General features: G+C 36.6%; 1 protein-coding gene across 1 annotated transcript; it reads right to left on the bottom strand.

The window, feature by feature from the left end:
* Window positions 1-2,048: 2,048 nt before the first annotated feature.
* LOC117621424 (protein LOW PSII ACCUMULATION 3, chloroplastic) lies at window positions 2,049-9,252 on the bottom strand. The gene is made up of 12 exons (XM_034351895.1): window positions 8,840-9,252; window positions 8,152-8,182; window positions 7,697-7,789; window positions 7,556-7,618; window positions 7,093-7,204; window positions 6,741-6,826; window positions 5,663-5,721; window positions 5,471-5,573; window positions 5,324-5,384; window positions 3,982-4,064; window positions 3,803-3,883; window positions 2,049-2,527 (listed from the first exon to the last, which is right to left on the bottom strand). Exons 1-12 carry the CDS (start codon window positions 9,181-9,183, stop codon window positions 2,468-2,470), a joined length of 1,176 nt encoding a protein of 391 aa, XP_034207786.1. The 5' UTR covers window positions 9,184-9,252; the 3' UTR covers window positions 2,049-2,467.
* Between the last annotated feature and the right edge of the window lie 8,534 nt (window positions 9,253-17,786).

The raw sequence follows: 17,786 nt of genomic DNA, 5'->3' as shown, positions 1-17,786 counted from the left end.
CTAGTTGGAAGCATTATGTATGCACAAGTGTGTACAAGGCCAGACCTAGCCTTGTGCATTAGCAAGATGGGGAGATTTCAGTCAAATCCGGGAATGCAACATTGGATAATTGGAAAGAAGGTTCTGAGGTACCTACAGAGAACAAAGGCTTATATGTTGATTTACAGACGCACGTTTCGAGTTCAACCATGTTTTCAGAATACATAGCTTTCTATGAAGCCACTTCTTATGCAGTATGGCTAAGGAATTTTATTAAATACATTAAGGTGGTGGACTCGATATATAGACTAATACAGATATATAATGACAACATTGCGGCTGTTTTTCACTACATGAACAACAAGATGTCGTCTGAAATTCAGCATATTGACATAAAGTATTTAATAGTGAGGGAGAAGGTAGCGAACAAACTAGTTAGGTTCGATCATATTAGAACTCAAGATATGATTGCATATCCATTCACAAAGTTTTTGCCTTCAGAAGTTTTTCTGAGACATGTTGAGAGCATGGGACTTTTTCCTAGCTTTGATGTTGCAATCTAGTGGGAGTCTTGTTCCCATTTTGATATTTTTACTAGTTTGTTTGGTTTGTTTATTTTGCTGTTTTACTGGATTGAGGGATTTGCATTTAAGGATGTCACTTTGGTTGACAATTTTATTTTTTCTTGAATAAATTCTACCATTTTGACTATTTAGCTGTTTAAACTTATTATGCAACTTTGTTTATGCATGTGAGTTTATGGTCTCTTTTGAGATACTATTGTTTTTAATAACATTGCGGATTGACTCTTGCTAAGTTGTAAAGGGTTACTTGTACTGAAATGCATAAAGATTCACATTAAGAATCAGTACATATTAAGGTTCGCGTTGTAGGTGCTTCATGTGTTTTGAGATTGCATCATGTGATTATAGATTACCTGTTTTTAATAAAGAGAACAGTGCTTGTCTATAGTTCATGTTTAATCACTTTTCACAGTAGCTTGAGGGGAAGGACTTAACTGTTTTAAACTCATGGCCAATAAAGATTATCAAACCTTTCGGAATACAGAAGCTTAGTGTTATAGTGCTTGATCTAGTGGGAGAATGTTATGTTTTCCTATTTAGATCGGTGTACTAGATACTAAGTCATATCAAGTTTGATAAGAGTTCAAATTTAGTTGTACCTTGAGAAGAAAATTTGATAAGAGTCATATCAGAATGTTCTAGTGCTTTATCCAAGCTGCTTGGCACCACTACAGGAGAAAATTTGCAGAAAAACAGCGTAAGGAGGAGGAAGAAGGCTTTGACTACAGCGAAGGAGATGATGATGATTATGATTATCGAGGCAGTTCTATAGCAAGCTTCGTGCCACCTTCATTGCATCCCGCTTTGCAGCAAAAGCACTACGCGGTCATAGGCGTCACAGTGCAGGTAGCACAGGTAGCATGGGTAGCACGGGGCTGATGAAGCTGCAGAAGCCTCCTCACCTGACTTCTCAGCTTATGATGATAAGAATTGATGTCCAAAATCCCAGAGCTGTATAAAATGTACACGACTAGGTAGACACTCACACAAACAATTTTCATAGCATGATTTTGGTGGCAGTTTATTATATGTTTATAGGCTTTATGTGTCGTTAAATCAAATGGATGCCAACATTATGTAGCTGTATGAAATGGTAGCCATAGTCTTCCTTGTATGATATTATTCATCAAAGGGAAGAATGCCATGTTAGAGTCCACCAGCTATGAAAGATGCTCATGTTGGTGTTTGGCTTAACGAGTTCATGTTTGATAGAAGCTGATGTCCTCAGCAATTGCAACTTTCCTTCCCAGGGCACGGCCAAATTCTGCACGGCAACAGAACTTGCATAACAAAGTTCAGCTATTTTCAAACCCTCCAAAACTAGATTAGCAATCCAAATGCCAATTTTCTTTTAAATGTGAATCACAATTCGATTGAAGGTCTGCTTCATGGCTCCCTCAGTTTTCTCGTTTAAAGTGGTTGGCTATGGCGGTGGGATACCTCAACTTTGTTGAGATCGAATTTATTTTACTTACATTTTCTACGTACTAAACAAACTTTATAAATACAATATATGAATAAAATTGATGAAATAAATAAAATAAATAGGGGGCGAAAACATGGGTTTAATGCTCCAATGATCCAAAATAAAAATCAAGAAAAATAACTCTTCTTTAAAAAGTTAGAAAAACCAACTGTTTCTGCATATGCGGAAAGCGCTTTATATGCTCATCTCAATCCATCTCAACTCATATCTCGGACACGATGGTCTTTCCCAATACAGAAATGGTTAATTTTCTACTTCAGAAACAAATGAGTTATTTTGCGTACTGGTTTTCATTTTGGGTCATTTCACCATAAAAATCCCGAAAAAAACATCATGCCTTGATTACATCTAAGCATTATCCAACTCAACTGAGTTTCCCGGATCCATTGGAAAACTGGCATTCATCTCTTTCAGCTGCTCAATTACGCCAAGCAGAAGATACTTCCAACTCAACATCTTCTTCCCACCAAGTAGCGCTCTGCAATATTAGATCACATCCCATCCAATTAGATTTTCAAGTTATTGTTCTTCCTTTCATAATATGTTTTTGCATTTGAATGTTTAAATGATTTGATAGGGAAACTGGTAACTTCTGAAATTGGTTAATAAAGAGAGAAATGACCATAGACAAGGTAAAAGGTGCTCCATGACATTCAATTTTCTAGTCCATTTCATCAAGTCGACCAGTTCAATAACATTTCAGTTAGTCATATTTAGCAGCTGGTAAGACATTGTTTGAAATTTTTGCAGTCAGAAATTCCAAACCAGAACCAGCAACCTTATCTGTATGAAACGGTGTTGTAAGGAAAGTAGACAATAGCAGTAGACAGAAGAGCAACTGGAAACATGGTGCACTCCACTTACCAACAATGCATTACAATCAAGATACACTGTACAATGTGTCCCATGGTATGCTCTATGAAGCAAGAATGTGTAACAATCCACAGAACTATTCTGTTACATCGATGTAGAACAATTTTGTTCTTTTTCATGGAAACACCACTTTGGGCTTTGGATTTAAATTCTCAATGCTTGGGGTAGTTTTGAGTTTGTAACATTGCTAAAGGATTTTTTTTTTTTTTTTTCCCTAGAAACTTCATAATCTTAAACATATTCGTATCTTTTATACAAAATTTCAGAAAAGCAGATTGCAGAAGTAATGCATTGCCAAAATCTATTGTGGAGAGCATAAGTTTACTATGATCCCAGATTGCAGCAGCAAATTTCAGTAACTGTGCCGTACAATATGTTGCATAACAATGCACCTAAGAAAAATTTCAAAGGTTTCAATACACAAAGGACATTGTCATCCAAAACACCGTACCAACTGAGTGCCTCGACTTGATTTAGATGAATCAAATTTTAGGAATCCATATAAATGATTTGGCCCTTATTGGATCAAGGGGAATTATTACTTAATTTCACAAATTGAGCTTTCCTTTAAATCTTCCGTTTTCTAATGGAAAAGGACAACCTTTAGAAAGCCATAGATTGCAGAACCACTAAGAAACATGAGAGGGTGTGTGTATACATGTGAGCGTGTGAGTGAATGTGAGAATGAGAGAGAGAATGAACGTGTGGGGTTGGTCATTTAAATTCCAAAAGTTTAATTGCCATGAAAACATAGGGAAAACTAAGGTTGGGGATTGCCAATTTAAATTTATAATATTATTATGGTAAGAAATTAGTGAGACGAAAAATAGGAAAAACTATCTATAGATAAAGGAAAACGTTTAAGATAAGGAGAGCTAACCCTGTAGCCTCTACGAAGAAATTGCAGCGAGCTTCCTTGTTCCTCTTGCAGTCCCAGGACCCTCAACAGTTCTTCTTTTGTCTAAACACCACACAAATAATCAGCCTGAAAGCATACCAAAGTATTCCTAGCAACTAACAGAAAGTAACTACTAACTGGAGCTTGAGAAAGATATATACTTCACCCAGAGTGAAGCGTGTTGCACTCTCTGCTACGCAAGCAAAAGAACCATCGGCTTGTTTAAGCATTACCTGCCAAGGCCCTGCACAAATTTGAGAAAAGATGAGACACCGCCTCATGCTGAATGAAGCACACACGCATACTGAAGAAAACAGTGGATGCGTTAGAAAAATAAAGTGCAACAAAATCATGGTTAACAACCACAAACAAGCTGATTGTACAGCAATACCTTCCTGGGGTTACAAAAGCACGTCCATAATGAAAACATAAAATCAATTCCAGCTAATGCACAGAAGATAACATAAATCCATGCCAACTGATTAGGAGATAATTAACAATAGTAGTAGAAAAATGACAAAGGCTCAAAGAGACACTGAAAGCAGTCGCATAGTAAAACTTTGTAAATGTCCAGTGAGAATGAGATCTATCAATTGTACAACGCATAGCGTGTTACCGACATTGTCATGTTTTCCAAAAAGTAAAAGAAGGAAACAATTGAACTATATGGTGAATTTACTAACTTCTAAAATTTATAAAAACAATAAAAGTGGGAACTTTTTTTTTTTTTTCATCTCCCAGGAACAAAATTTTGTTGATAAATAAAATGATACTAATGGGACGAAAGAGATGTCAATCAACACCCTAAGTACAAATTTAAACTACAATAAAATGAAGGCTCCCCTAAATCAAGAAGAATAACACTAAAAGGAATATCTTTGAAGTGTTTAGACAAAGATGCCCAAAGAGAAGCTAACAGTAGAACCTTAGTTACTTCCCGAACACATTAATTTTTCTAATATTTCTTCCAAACAAACTCTATTTTGCAGAATAGATATTCAAACGTAAAGAAAACAAAGATAACCAATTCACTCTGCAAGCTGTACAAATGGTCCCAAAATAATCAAACTCTAAACTGTCCAAAGAAAACAAGTAAATATTGCATGACGCGCTAATATTGGGTTATATATTTTGTTCATCATGTAACCACTACACCTGTCCTTTCCTAATCTGGCCAACCATCAAGGTGAGTATTAGATGACTTCTGAACAAAACCCTTGATCAAGACTCTCAAACATTGAAAATGTATTCTTCATCAAGTCCAGACCAGCATCAGTGCTGAGAAACCACTATGATGTGAATATCAGGTCTTGCATAAATTAGCATAACTTAAAATAACTTTGGATTATTCTTTAATTGTTCTTCCAAGAAGACCATATCGTATAATCTAAATTATCTAAGGACTGTCGTCCAATTTGTTGGGATAAATAGATTATAAACCTATGAAAGTTAAGATAAAGAATAAGCAATAATCCAGTATATAAGAAATCTTTTAATACATACCAGGGTATTGGCGAAACAATGCTCCATTGTAATTCACTATATAAGGTGCTACTGCTACTGTCTTAGGAGTTAACAAATGAATGGTTACCAAAAATTTAAATCAAGAAAGAAAACAAGTAATAATTATTAAAGGTAAATAAATTATACTTTTGAGTACTCTCTTATTCGGATATAGAACACTGGAATAAATTGAGAAAGAAAGCGATAGTGCAAATCTTTGGTTGGAAAGCCCACAAGGCCCAAGTCAGCACTGCATAATTAACAGATTATAATTGAAAATGAAAATTATAGTCAGAAAATAGCAAAATCAAATTTGGATGTATGGTCCATAAGGATTACCGCAACGTGTCGAGTTCAAGATTAAATAAAAGTGTCGGGGTTGACATGGCAAATGTTTCCTGCAAATCTCGAAGAGTCACAGTAGGATAAGAGGAACCAGATTATCCTCATGATTAACATGTGAATTTGTCAAATTCAGGCTGCATACAACTTCAAACTTAGAGTAAGACAATGACACCATTAGACTCTATGCTAAATTTAATTAGACTCTGGAATAAGATTATGTAGCCAGGAAACAGCATAAGATGCCTGCACATTTTCAGATGCCCACTAACTACAATTTTCTTAGTTTATTGTACATGGTTAATTTCAGGCAGCCAGCAAATGCAAATATAAACTGATCATATGATTTCCCTGAATGGAGTTTAGTAAATATGCAGAAAAAAAAGAAAAAAAAGAAGAGCACATGCATGTTGAAAAATACACATAACACTACATTTTAGGGAGAAACACAGCCAACATTAGTCTTAAAACAACACACCACAGATCCAGGAATGCAAATGGGAGCACATATTGAATATATCACAAATAACCCGTGTTAGCACATTCAAATTCTGGAGCCGTAAATTTCGAGTTCATAGTCTCGAAATGGCTGAATTTGAATGCAAATAAATTTGTTGAAACATATAGATAAGTATATGTACATGCATTCAAATCTTTCCCCAATTGTGCCCGTCTTCTTGATTTTCTATATCTTTTTTTCCTTTTTGGGTCTATATCTAGATTTCTAGATCAAACCGTGGTTTTCAGATTCCAATAGATGAATTTGCATCACTAGAGAGATGAACTCATATCAAACTGATTCTGATTCTTAGCAAAATATTATCATTGGGAAACATTAATTAATATAATTAGTAAGTATCAACAAGTCATGACACCCTCAAAAAACATTAAAAGAATTGAAGTTGCAAGATCATAGTTAATTCTTAAACAAGTATACAATCATCAGGCGTAAAAACCATATATAGGTACAAAAGTTAATGGTCGGAAAGAGCATCATTCAAAAAATGTATTGAAATTATATTTGAAAGTCAAAACTTCAAAATGGTTGAGAGAGCTAACAATGAGGAGACCATACCACATACTTCTCTATTGAAGCAAGGTCACGGGTGCTACAATTAATGAATACATAAAGAGAGGGAGGCTCATTGGATGCCCAACGACCTGCAATTTTAAGAGATGACATAGAGATGAAAGTTAATCCTCTTCAATGTGTGCCTGGCATTGTAGGATGATTATTTTGTTCACCAAAAAAAAAATAATTTAAAACTCTTCATTATATAGATGGATCATGCATTGAACCAAAAAAAAAAACTATCAAATTAGCAGGAAAATTTTTCAGTTGAGGTGAAAGCTAAGAAGAGGAATACAAGCAATCAATTGAAAAGGGAAAACAAGCAAGCATTTGAGTCCTATAAGTTATGACCAACCTTCATTTTCATCTTCAAAGTCAAAATCAAGTGTGTTCCTTATAGATCTGAAGAAGTTGGTGACTGGACCACCAGGGACATCATCCAGGGAACCTATGGTTATGTCATCGAGCTGAAGAAAAAAATCAGAATGAAAACAATGATACAAGGAGTTGTTGAACTGTAATCTGCTTTGTGAATAGTTCTCGTGGCTATAAGATAAAGGTATAAACACATAACAAACTTGGTAAATTTTAAAATCTCTACAAATCAACAAGTGTAAATTACTTCTTCAATAAGAAATGCAAATTTTATTTAAAAGCATGTTACGAAATGTATTTTACTTTTTTTTCACCTTTTTCTGTGAATCAAAATTTTATCCCAATCCACTATACCAATTCTGAATTTGTTGGCTGAGGAGATTTGATACACTTGATTACATAAAAAGAATTAACGATTAGTAAAATCATGAGTTATTTTTTACCGTGTCAATAGCTGTTTTAAACAGCTCAGAGGCCCTGCGCTTTTCTGGCTTATCAGGAAACACCTGAAGAAAGAAATCTTGTCAACATACTCTTCAAATGGAAGATATAAAACGTCTATATGAAACAAAAATTCAACTTACAATGCAAGCTCTCGTTTCCCTTTTTTCTTTGAGCTTCCTTACAACAGCCAAGGCCAGTTGTACGTTGGCATCAATGAAGTCATCTGAAGACCCCTTTTACATGTTTAGGAAGTTGAGAAAATCATGTCTCATGTATTCAGATTGCTATGTGTCATCAACAAGCTATATCACTGTGACTGATAAGAGGAAATCAAAGAAGAACAATGATAGTAGGGTATTGTATAGCATCTTTTCTTTGGGGTTGGGGCATAAGCATAGCATGATTATAAAGCCTTTTACTATATCAAAAATAAGGACTGACAGAAAAATAACAAATCAACAAACAACTGTGAAGACTAAATGGAGTCAAAACAGGATGCTTTTATAATCAATATGTGAAAACAATCTCCAGTAAGCAGGTGTAAACCATGATGGGTCATCCAGCCATCTAATAATTTTGTAGCCAAGAGAGATACCTTATAAGAAGATATGTTGCTAGGCAGGGGTCTGGAGGCACAAGCTCGAAAAAATAAGGTACATGAAAAAGAACAAGTATTAGGAGAATATATAAAAGCCACTAGAACGCCTAAACAATAGATACAACTAACCAAATTTTCCTAGTGGAATACCCCAAACAGGAATGAACTCACATTACTATGGTTTGATAGGAAAAGTAATTCCTTGATATAGTAGTCTCTAAATTACATAACCTCATTTCTATTAAATATAAAAGCTAGTCAACAAGCTTCCGCAAACATTTTACATTACAGTTAAAGCACCTCCAAGATAATGTTTTTCTTTATCAGGCATCCCTATCTTAGCCAAATTTAGGTTCTTTATTTCCATCAAGCAATTTTCCCGAACGCCTTGTTCTATTTATTAATTTTCATAAAGTTCTCAACCTTTTTAAGATATTTTCCATCTTTCTTCTAGATGGCAAGTTATTCATAGTAACAAACTTGCAGTGTGCTCAACATCATAACGGTAACACGTTATGGATCATGCATAGCATATCAATTTTGGTTAATGCCCAAAAAACAAACAAAACTCAAAGACCAAAAATCCAAACAATATCTACTTCAAAACCTTCCACAAATTCTCATCGACTTTCTCAAAATCCAGAACTTTTCAACAAATCCAAACAAAAAGGGCAAAAAAACTTACGGAAAATCAATCTCCAAGCGGGTCTTTCCATCTTCAAGAGCATAAGCAAGCGATTTTGCAGCATCAGCGACAAGAACTTCATAGGACTTGGGCTTGTAGACTGAAACTCCGGACTTGGGATCAAGACTTGAAGCTGAAGAGCCTTTTTCAGCGCATTGGATTCTTTTGTTATTATTCAACGGGAATTTTGGAAGCGTTTGAAAAGTTGAGAAGCTGAAGAGGGCAGTAGCAATTTTGGGTAATGAAGAGAGAGTAGTGTGGGAACGAACAAGAGGGTGGTGAGTTGCGCAATGTGGAGAGAGAATGGAAGGTGACGATGAGAAGGCCATGGTGGGCATGGCCATCTCTGTGTTTTGTGGTTGATTTGGTTTTGCTGTGAGGAAGAAGAGGAGGGAAAAGAAAGCCGAAATGGATTAGATGATGATGATAAGGAATTCTTTACGGACTTCGTTGCTGTTGGGTCCTCAAACTTTGAGACAATTGAACTTCGACACTTCTGACAATTTATTGAGTGGTTTTATTTACCTCTTCTAATTTTTTTATTAATCACCAAATGAAAAAGAATGGGAAGATGTAATGCCTAACCCCAGTTACATGCATCAATTAGAAGAGAATTGTGAATAATATTGTTGTAACTTAAGACTTATTTATAGTTCATTAATTGTTGTAGTTTAAGAACTATAACTTAATTACGTCACTTTGTTTTTACATAATTATTAACTGAGTTAACTAGGGTTCTTGTAAGGGTGAAAACATCATAGACACCCATATAGTGTGCTAATTCTATATAAAAAGTTTTCATAATTAATTCTTTGTCTTTAAATTGTAATAATTAGTAAAGTACATTATTCATATTGTAGCAATTAAAAATAGAGTGACCAAAATGGAGCTTAACCAAATTGCAAAGACCAAAATCATAATTTGAGTCGTTACATTATATATGACTTTGTGTTTGAAATACAAATATTTGAGTTGTTTTCCACTTGTTGTAGGTTTTAGTGGTCTATATATTGTTTAGAATAGGCTTTCCACATCCATTACATATTACTTTTTCATGTTTTTGTGATTTTTTTTCTTCCTCTACTTTCACTTAAACTACAAGTCCTTTACATTTCCTTAATATTTTTAGTCGCAATAAATATCTCATAACTCCACAAGATATATCATTTACAATTTCCAAATCCAAGTCTGACCTTATTTATATAAGTCAAACCTTGAATGCCACAAACATTTTTAGTTTTATTTTTATTATTAGCGTAATAGTTAGGGGCACATTGGAAAGTTTGTATAAGTGTGAGGGAAATTGGCTTTTAGGCTTCCTTTGTTGGACTTCATTTTTAGTTTCGCCTATGTTTAGGTTGCTAGTTATTTCCTTTGTTTTGTCTCTTGGGAGTTGTGGTCTTGCTTTTGTTTTTTTCCTTACCCAAAATAAAAAATAAAAAAATCATGTTATAAAGAAATGAAGCCCACATAGGTAAAATTAGATGGCAATTAGTCAAAAGATGAAGATAAAGCTAGAATGTATTAGTCAAAAGATGGGATAATGATGTTGAGGAGAAATCATTATGTCTGCCTTAAAAAGCCATTTGCTTTGCCTATAAATAGGCATTATATTTGCTTGTAAACATATACGGAAGAAAGAAGAGAATAGAGAGAAGAAAAAAGAGAATAGAAGTGAGAGTCAGAGAGAAGAGAAAGAGTGGAGTTTATCTGAGGAGAAATTCTGTCAGTGTAAACACCACAAAGAGAAATATAATTCCACTCCCAATATTACAGTGGTACTTCTCATCCTCTGATTATTCTAGTTTTATAACACGTTATCAGCACGATAGTCTCTCCTTTTATTTCTGAAATTTTTCCAACTCAACACTATATGGTTATTTCTCTGTCTCCTCTCTGTCATATGTCTACTCTCACTTTACTACTACAACGACATGCAAACTTTCTTTTTTGTGTTCTCACAATTTCTATGTTGTTTAATCCATGCTTGTTTAATTTACTTCTTTGTAACGTAATTTGTAATTTCTATGTTGTTTAATCCGTCCTGTTATTTTATGGTGGTGTAATTTTTTACCCATCGCGTTGTAACACAAATTATTGTAATAAAATGATGGTGTGATCTTAAAACCCATCTATTATATCTTGAATAGTGGCGCAGTTATATTGCCCACAATATATGATATATTATGCACTTCATATATATTAGGTGGAGGTTTTTATCCCCACATTTATTTTATTTATGGTATGGTGTAGGTTTATTACCCATACGGCAATATTTATTTAAAGGTGTGGCGCGGGTTTATCGTCCACACAGCTGCCTTTACTTTTATTTAAAAAGTATGGAGCAGAATTAGTGCCCATACAAGCACATTTACTCTTACTTTAGGTATGATGTGGAATTAACCCTCATACTTTATGAATTTACTTTACCGCACATTTACTTTTATTAAAAGTATGATGTGGAATTAACCCTCATACTTTATGAATTTACTTTACCGCACATTTACTTTTATTAAAAGTATGATGTGGAATTAACCCTCATACTTTATAAATTTACTTTACCGCATATTTACTTTTATTTAAAGTATGGTGCGGAATTAACGTCCATACAACAAGCAATTTACTTTATGAATTTACTTTACCGCACATTTAATTTTATTTAAGGTATGGTGCGGGTTTATCGTCCATACCAGCAAATTCATAGCACTTTATTTTTATCATCAATTAATATACCTGAATAATGAGGGCCTGAAATTCCTATTAATAAGTGGCTTAATGTCCCAGATCTCGAGCCTAAAGTTTTGGATGGCAAATTTGGCAAAACTAGAGTTTGCTGCCTTGGACCTTTCCGGGGACAACTATTTATCATGGGTCCTGGATGCCAAAATTCATCTACGAGCCAATGGCCTCGGACAAACAATTGTAGATGAGAATGATGCTTCGCCTGAAGAGAATGCGAAGGCCATGATCTTTCTTCGCCGCCACATCCATGAAGCGCTGAAGAGCGAATATGTGGTGGTTGATGAACCGTTGGTTCTGTGGAAAGCTCTAGGTGAAAGATACGATCACCAGAGGATGGTGACTCTCCCAAGAGCTAGATACGAATGGACTCACTTGAGATTTCAAGATTTCAAGTCAGTGTCCGAGTATAACTCTGCTATGCACAGAATTACCTCATTAATGAGGCTATGTGGGGAAAATATATCTGAGGAGGATATGCTCGAAAAAACTCTGAGCACTTTTCATGCTTCAAATGTCCTCCTTCAACAGCAATACAGACATAGCGGTTTCAAGAAGTACTCGGAACTTGTATCTTGCCTCTTGTTAGCTGAGCAGAATAATGAGCTCTTATTAAAGAATCACCAATCTCGCCAACGGGCTCAGCACCACTTCCTGAAATAAATGCTGCATCTCAGGAAGTGAATGCCACTTCATCTCGTGGTAATATCCACAAACGTGGGCGATGGGGCAAGCGTGGCCACTGGCAAGGAAATAGAAAAAATCGTGGTGCTCGTTCAGAGGGTTTAGGTCCAAGGAGCGGTCCATCCACGAATGGCAAAAATGCATCCCGTAATAAGGGAAAGGCACAGATGAGCCATGTGCCTAGAAATGTTGAAAGCCCTTGTCACAGATGTGGTGCAAAGGGACATTGGGTGCGCGCATGTCGTACGCCCAAGCATTTGGCGGATCTCTATCAAGCTTCACTTAAGAACAGGAAAGTGGAGATAAATTACATTGATCATGCTCCGCCAGCCACAGATGGCTCATCAGAAATATCACGTCAGCTAAACAAGACGCATCTAGATGTTTCTGATTTTGTTACTAAAAGAGGGAATGAAGGTTATGAGTCCGAATTAGATTAAATTCCTTAATGTACTATTTGTATTAGCTGAAGTGTTGTTTAAATTTCAATCCAATAAAAGTGGTAATGTTTTCTTCTTTATTGATTCAGCTTATTTTACTTATTTGAAGGCATGGATGTAAATTATGGATGCCCTCAAAACAAAGGCTATGGCAAAGATATTTGTCTCGCAGACAGCGCGACTACTCATACGATCCTTCAAGATCGGAAGTATTTCTCAAAATTAATGCTTACAAAAGCAAAGGTAACAACCATATCAGGTCCTGCAAATCTGATTGAAGGCTCAGGAATAGCCCAAATTATGTTACCAAATGGAACAATACTGTCCATTCCAGATGCTTTGTATTCATCTAACTCCAGAAGGAATCTGTTGAGTTTCAAAGATATACGTTTGAATGGCTACCATGTTGAAACAAAGAAAGAGGAAAACATGGAATATCTTTGCATTACCTCCAGTGATACCCAAAAGCGTATACTGGAGAAGCTTTGTGAGCTCTCATCAGGGTTGTATTATACAACCATACGGACAATTGAGGCACATAGTGTCATGGACCAAGAGTCCATTGACTCAAATGCTTTTAAGCTTTGGCATGACAGGTTGGGTCATCCTGGATCCACCATGATGCGCAGGATCATCACCAACTCTAAAGGACATCCCTTGTTGACTAAACACATTATGTTATCAAGTGACATCTTTTGCCAAGCTTGTTCACAAGGGAAGTTGGTGATCAGACCATCACAACCAAAGGTTGATGTTGAGTCTCCATCATTTTTGCAGAGAATTCAAGGGGACATTTGTGGACCTATTCATCCCCATGTGGACCATTTCGGTACTTTATGGTCTTGGTGGACGCATCTACCCGATGGTCACATGTTTGTCTTTTATCTACTCGGAATATGGCATTTGCTAGGCTTTTGGCTCAGATAATTAAATTACGAGCCCAATTCCCAGATTATCCCATTAAGTCAATCAGACTCGATAATGCTGGTGAATTTACATCTCAAACTTTTGATGACTACTGCATGTCACTAGGCATTGATATTGAACATCCTGTTCCCCATGTGCATACTCAAAATGGCTTGGCAGAAGCTTTAATTAAACGCCTTCAATTGATAGCACGCACTTTGCTAATGAAAACAAAGTTGCCAATTTCTGCTTGGGGATATGCCATTTTACATGCAGCATCACTTGTGCGATTGAGGCCCATCGCCAACAATCAATATTCTCCAATACAACTCGTATTGGGAAATCAACCAAACATTTCACATTTAAGAATTTTTGGGTGTGCGGTATATGTGCCCATTGCACCACCGCAACGTACTAAGATGGGCCCTCAACGCAGATTGGGAATTTATGTTGGTTTTGATTCACCATCTATCATCAGATACTTGGAACCCCTGACGGGTGATATTTTTACCGCACGATTTGCGGATTGTGATTTTGATGAGACAATCTTCCCACCATTAGGGGGAGAAAAATCTGTGTCTAAAGAACAAGGCAAACTCATTCCTGAAAACGACATGAATTATCATGGAATGTATCCACATTGTCTCATCTCGATCCTCATACTGCTCAATGCGAAAACGAAGTGAGAAGGATCGTTCACCTCCAAAGTATTGCAAATCAGATGCCAGATGCATTTAATGATGCAGCAAAGGTGACAAAATCTCATATCCCAGCTGCAAATGCACCCGCACGGATTGATGTCCATAATGGACAAAGCAATGTGCCAGCAAATGGTTCATCTGCTGCACGCCTAAAGCGTGGCAGACCACTAGGCTCAAAGGATTCAGTTCCTCGAAAGAGGAAGTTGATGGACAAAATGAATCCAAATGAAATAAATAGAGAGCCCACAATTCATAATTCAAATGCCCCCAAAGAGGGACAGGTACTTCTTGAAAAGGAAAACGTCATTGGTGAGACAAGTGCCCCTGGAGTGGCAACTGTACCTGAAAGTCAAGAAATCTCCATAAATTATACGTCCACTGATGAATTGTGGAGTAGAAATGAGATGATCATCGATGATATATTTGCATTCTCAGTGGCTGCTGAGATCATAAAAGATGATGATATTGAACCGTGCTCTATTAATGAATGTACACAGAGGCAAGATTGGCCTAAGTGGAAAGATGCAATCCAGGCAGAATTAAATTCTTTGGAAAAAAAGAGTGTTTTTGGACATATAATTCCAACTCCACCCAATGTGAACCCTGTAGGTTACAAGTGGGTATTTACAAGAAAGCGCAATGAGAAAAATGAGATCTCAAGGACGCGAAAGGTTTTTCACAAAGGCCTGGAATTGATTATGTGGAAACGTACTCTCCAGTAATGGACACAATTACATTCCGTTACTTAATAAGTTTGGCGGTTTCAGAAAAACTTGAAATGAGACTCATGGATGTCATTACCGCATATTTGTATGGAGAATTGGATACAGATATATACATGAAAGTTCCAGAAGGATTCAGGTTGCCTGAAGCAGCCAGAAATAAACCACGGGCATGTTCTCAGTTAAATTGAGAAGATCATTATATGGGCTAAAACAATCTGGACGAATGTGGTACAATCGTCTCAGTAAGTATTTACTGAAGGAAGGATACACAAATGATCCTATTTGCCCATGTGTGTTTATTAAGAAATCAGAGTCTGGATTTGCGATAGTGGCAGTATATGTCGACGACATGAATCTAATTGGAACTTCTGAAGAGCTTCAAAAGACTGCTGATTATCTCAAACGTGAGTTTGAGATGAAAGACCTTGGAAAGACAAAATATTGTCTTGGCTTGCAGATTGAGCACAATGCTAATGGAATTTTGGTGCATCAATCAACTTACACTGAGAAAGTATTGAAACGGTTTGGCATGGATAAAGCCCATCCACTTAGCACTCCAATGGTCGTTCGATCGCTTGACACTAAGAAAGACCCATATCGTCCAAAAGGGGATGATGAAATGGTCCTTGGTCCAGAAGTACCATATCTTAGTGCAATAGGTGCTTTATTGTACCTAGCACAATGTACCAGACCAGACATATCATTTTCAGTAAATCTGTTAGCAAGGTACAGTTCTGCTCCAACAAGGCGACATTGGACCGGCATCAAACATGTTCTACGATACCTTCGTGGGACAACAGACATGGGGTTATTCTATTCCAATGAATCGACCAACGCCCAGAGTATTGTTGGTTATGCTGATGCAGGATATCTCTCTGATCCACATCAAGGACGATCACAGACTGGGTATGTATTTACATGTGGAGGAACTGCGATCTCATGGCGCTCAACAAAACAAACATTAGTGGCCACATCTTCCAATCACTCAGAAATACTTGCCCTCCATGAAGCCAGTCGTGAATGCGTTTGGTTAAGGTCGGTGATCCATCACATCCGAAGCACATGTGCCCTACCCTCAGCAACAGACACTCCAACAATCTTGAATGAGGACAATGCAGCTTGTATTGCTCAGATCACAGGAGGGTATATCAAGGGTGACAGGACCAAGCACATATCACCAAAGTTTTTCTATACACATGAGCTCCAGAAGAGTCAAGAAATCAAAGTCAGACAAATCCGCTCAAGCGATAACCTGGCAGATCTCTTCACTAAATCATTGCCGAAATGTACATTCCAAAAGTTAGTGCATGGCATCGGATTACGACAACTCTGCAAGCAATCAAGTTGGAGCATGCAAAATCAGGGGGAGCATTCAAGAGTCCTCTAACACAGGACATATGCGCGTTGTACTCTTTTTCCTTCGACTAGGGTTTTTTCCCACCGGGTTTTTCCTAGCAAGGTTTTAACGAGGCAACATGAGTGCATTACCCTTATGTCCCAAATAAAGTTGTACTCTTTTTCCTTCGCTTAGGTTTTTTTTCCCACTGGGTTTTTCCAAGCAAGGTTTTAATGAGGCAACCAATCTAGGGACATGTGGTCTTCAAGGGGGAGTGTTATAAAGAAATGAAGCCCACATAGGTAAAACTAGATGGCAATTAGTCAAAAGATGAAGATAAAGCTAGAATGTATTAGTCAAAAGATGGGATAATGATGTTGGGGAGAAATCATTATGTCTCCCTTAAAAAGCCATTTGCTTTGCCTATAAATAGGCATTATATTTGCTTGTAAACATATACGGAAGAAAGAAGAGAATAGAGGGAAGAAAAAAGAGAATAGAAGTGAGAGTCAGAGAGAAGAGAAAGAGTGGAGTTTATCTGAGGAGAAATTCTGTCAGTGTAAACACCACAAAGAGAAATATAATTCCACTCCCAATATTACAGTGGTACTTCTCATCCTCTGATTATTCTAGTTTTATAACTGACTTTTTTACATGTTTGTACTATATATGACTGGCTCTCAAGCCATGACACGTAGGATTTGACACCAAATAGGGCCATGTGGCCCATGCTGGCAAAGCCCAGCCTTACAATAGGTAGGTGCCTCCGGCACTAGTTGTCGATTACTCAATGACCGGCCCACAATTGGCAAGTGCGCTCAGCACCCTTTGCCGATTCAACCTCCCATAAAGTACCTTGCAAGATTTTCTTGGGTTCCCTACTGGTACATTCGCTGGGACACGTGGCAGTCTTTGAGGGCACTCCCACCAATTTCACATCAAAACTTCACACCGAGAGGACACCCAGACCTCCTATAAAAGAACCATTTGCCCCATGGTTCAGAGTGAGTGAATTTTGTTAGACATACACTCCTTTGCATCTTCTACACAATCTGTAAGTTGGTCCCACCACTACCTGTCTAGTTTTTCACGCCAACATTACAAATTAAAATTAAAAAATTAGAAACTGTAAATTGAAATGGTTATCAAACGTTCATGCTCTATAATATTGTTTGATTGTAGTGCCCAATTTGGTTTGATTGTAGTTTTGAGATTTAACTAGCCTAAACTGAACGAGACCAACCACTTGTATATTTATTTTTATATTAGATGTATAGTATTCTTATTGGCTAATAACCAGATAAGAATTTTCAATTTGAATTTTTGGGTTGTAATTATTAATTTATATTACTTATTAGACTTTGAAGTTTGATAGCATATCAAATTTTAGGATGATTTGAAGTGCTAGAAAATAAA

This window comes from Prunus dulcis, chromosome 3, assembly GCF_902201215.1.
Source record: "Prunus dulcis chromosome 3, ALMONDv2, whole genome shotgun sequence".
Classification (NCBI taxonomy): Eukaryota; Viridiplantae; Streptophyta; class Magnoliopsida; order Rosales; family Rosaceae; genus Prunus; species Prunus dulcis.
The sequence above is the reverse complement of the archived record's forward strand: the minus strand, read 5'-3'. Positions and strand labels throughout refer to the sequence as shown.

Coding starts and splice junctions, on each gene's coding strand:
- LOC117621424 (XM_034351895.1), bottom strand. CDS start 9,183: ATGGCCATGCCCACCATGGCCTTCTCATCGTCACCTTCCATTCTCTCT. Junction 7,619..7,696: donor GGGAAACGAGAGCTTGCATT/GTAAGTTGAATT, acceptor TTCTTTCTTCAG/GTGTTTCCTGATAAGCCAGA. Junction 7,205..7,555: donor TTAAAACAGCTATTGACACG/GTAAAAAATAAC, acceptor TTTTTTCTTCAG/CTCGATGACATAACCATAGG.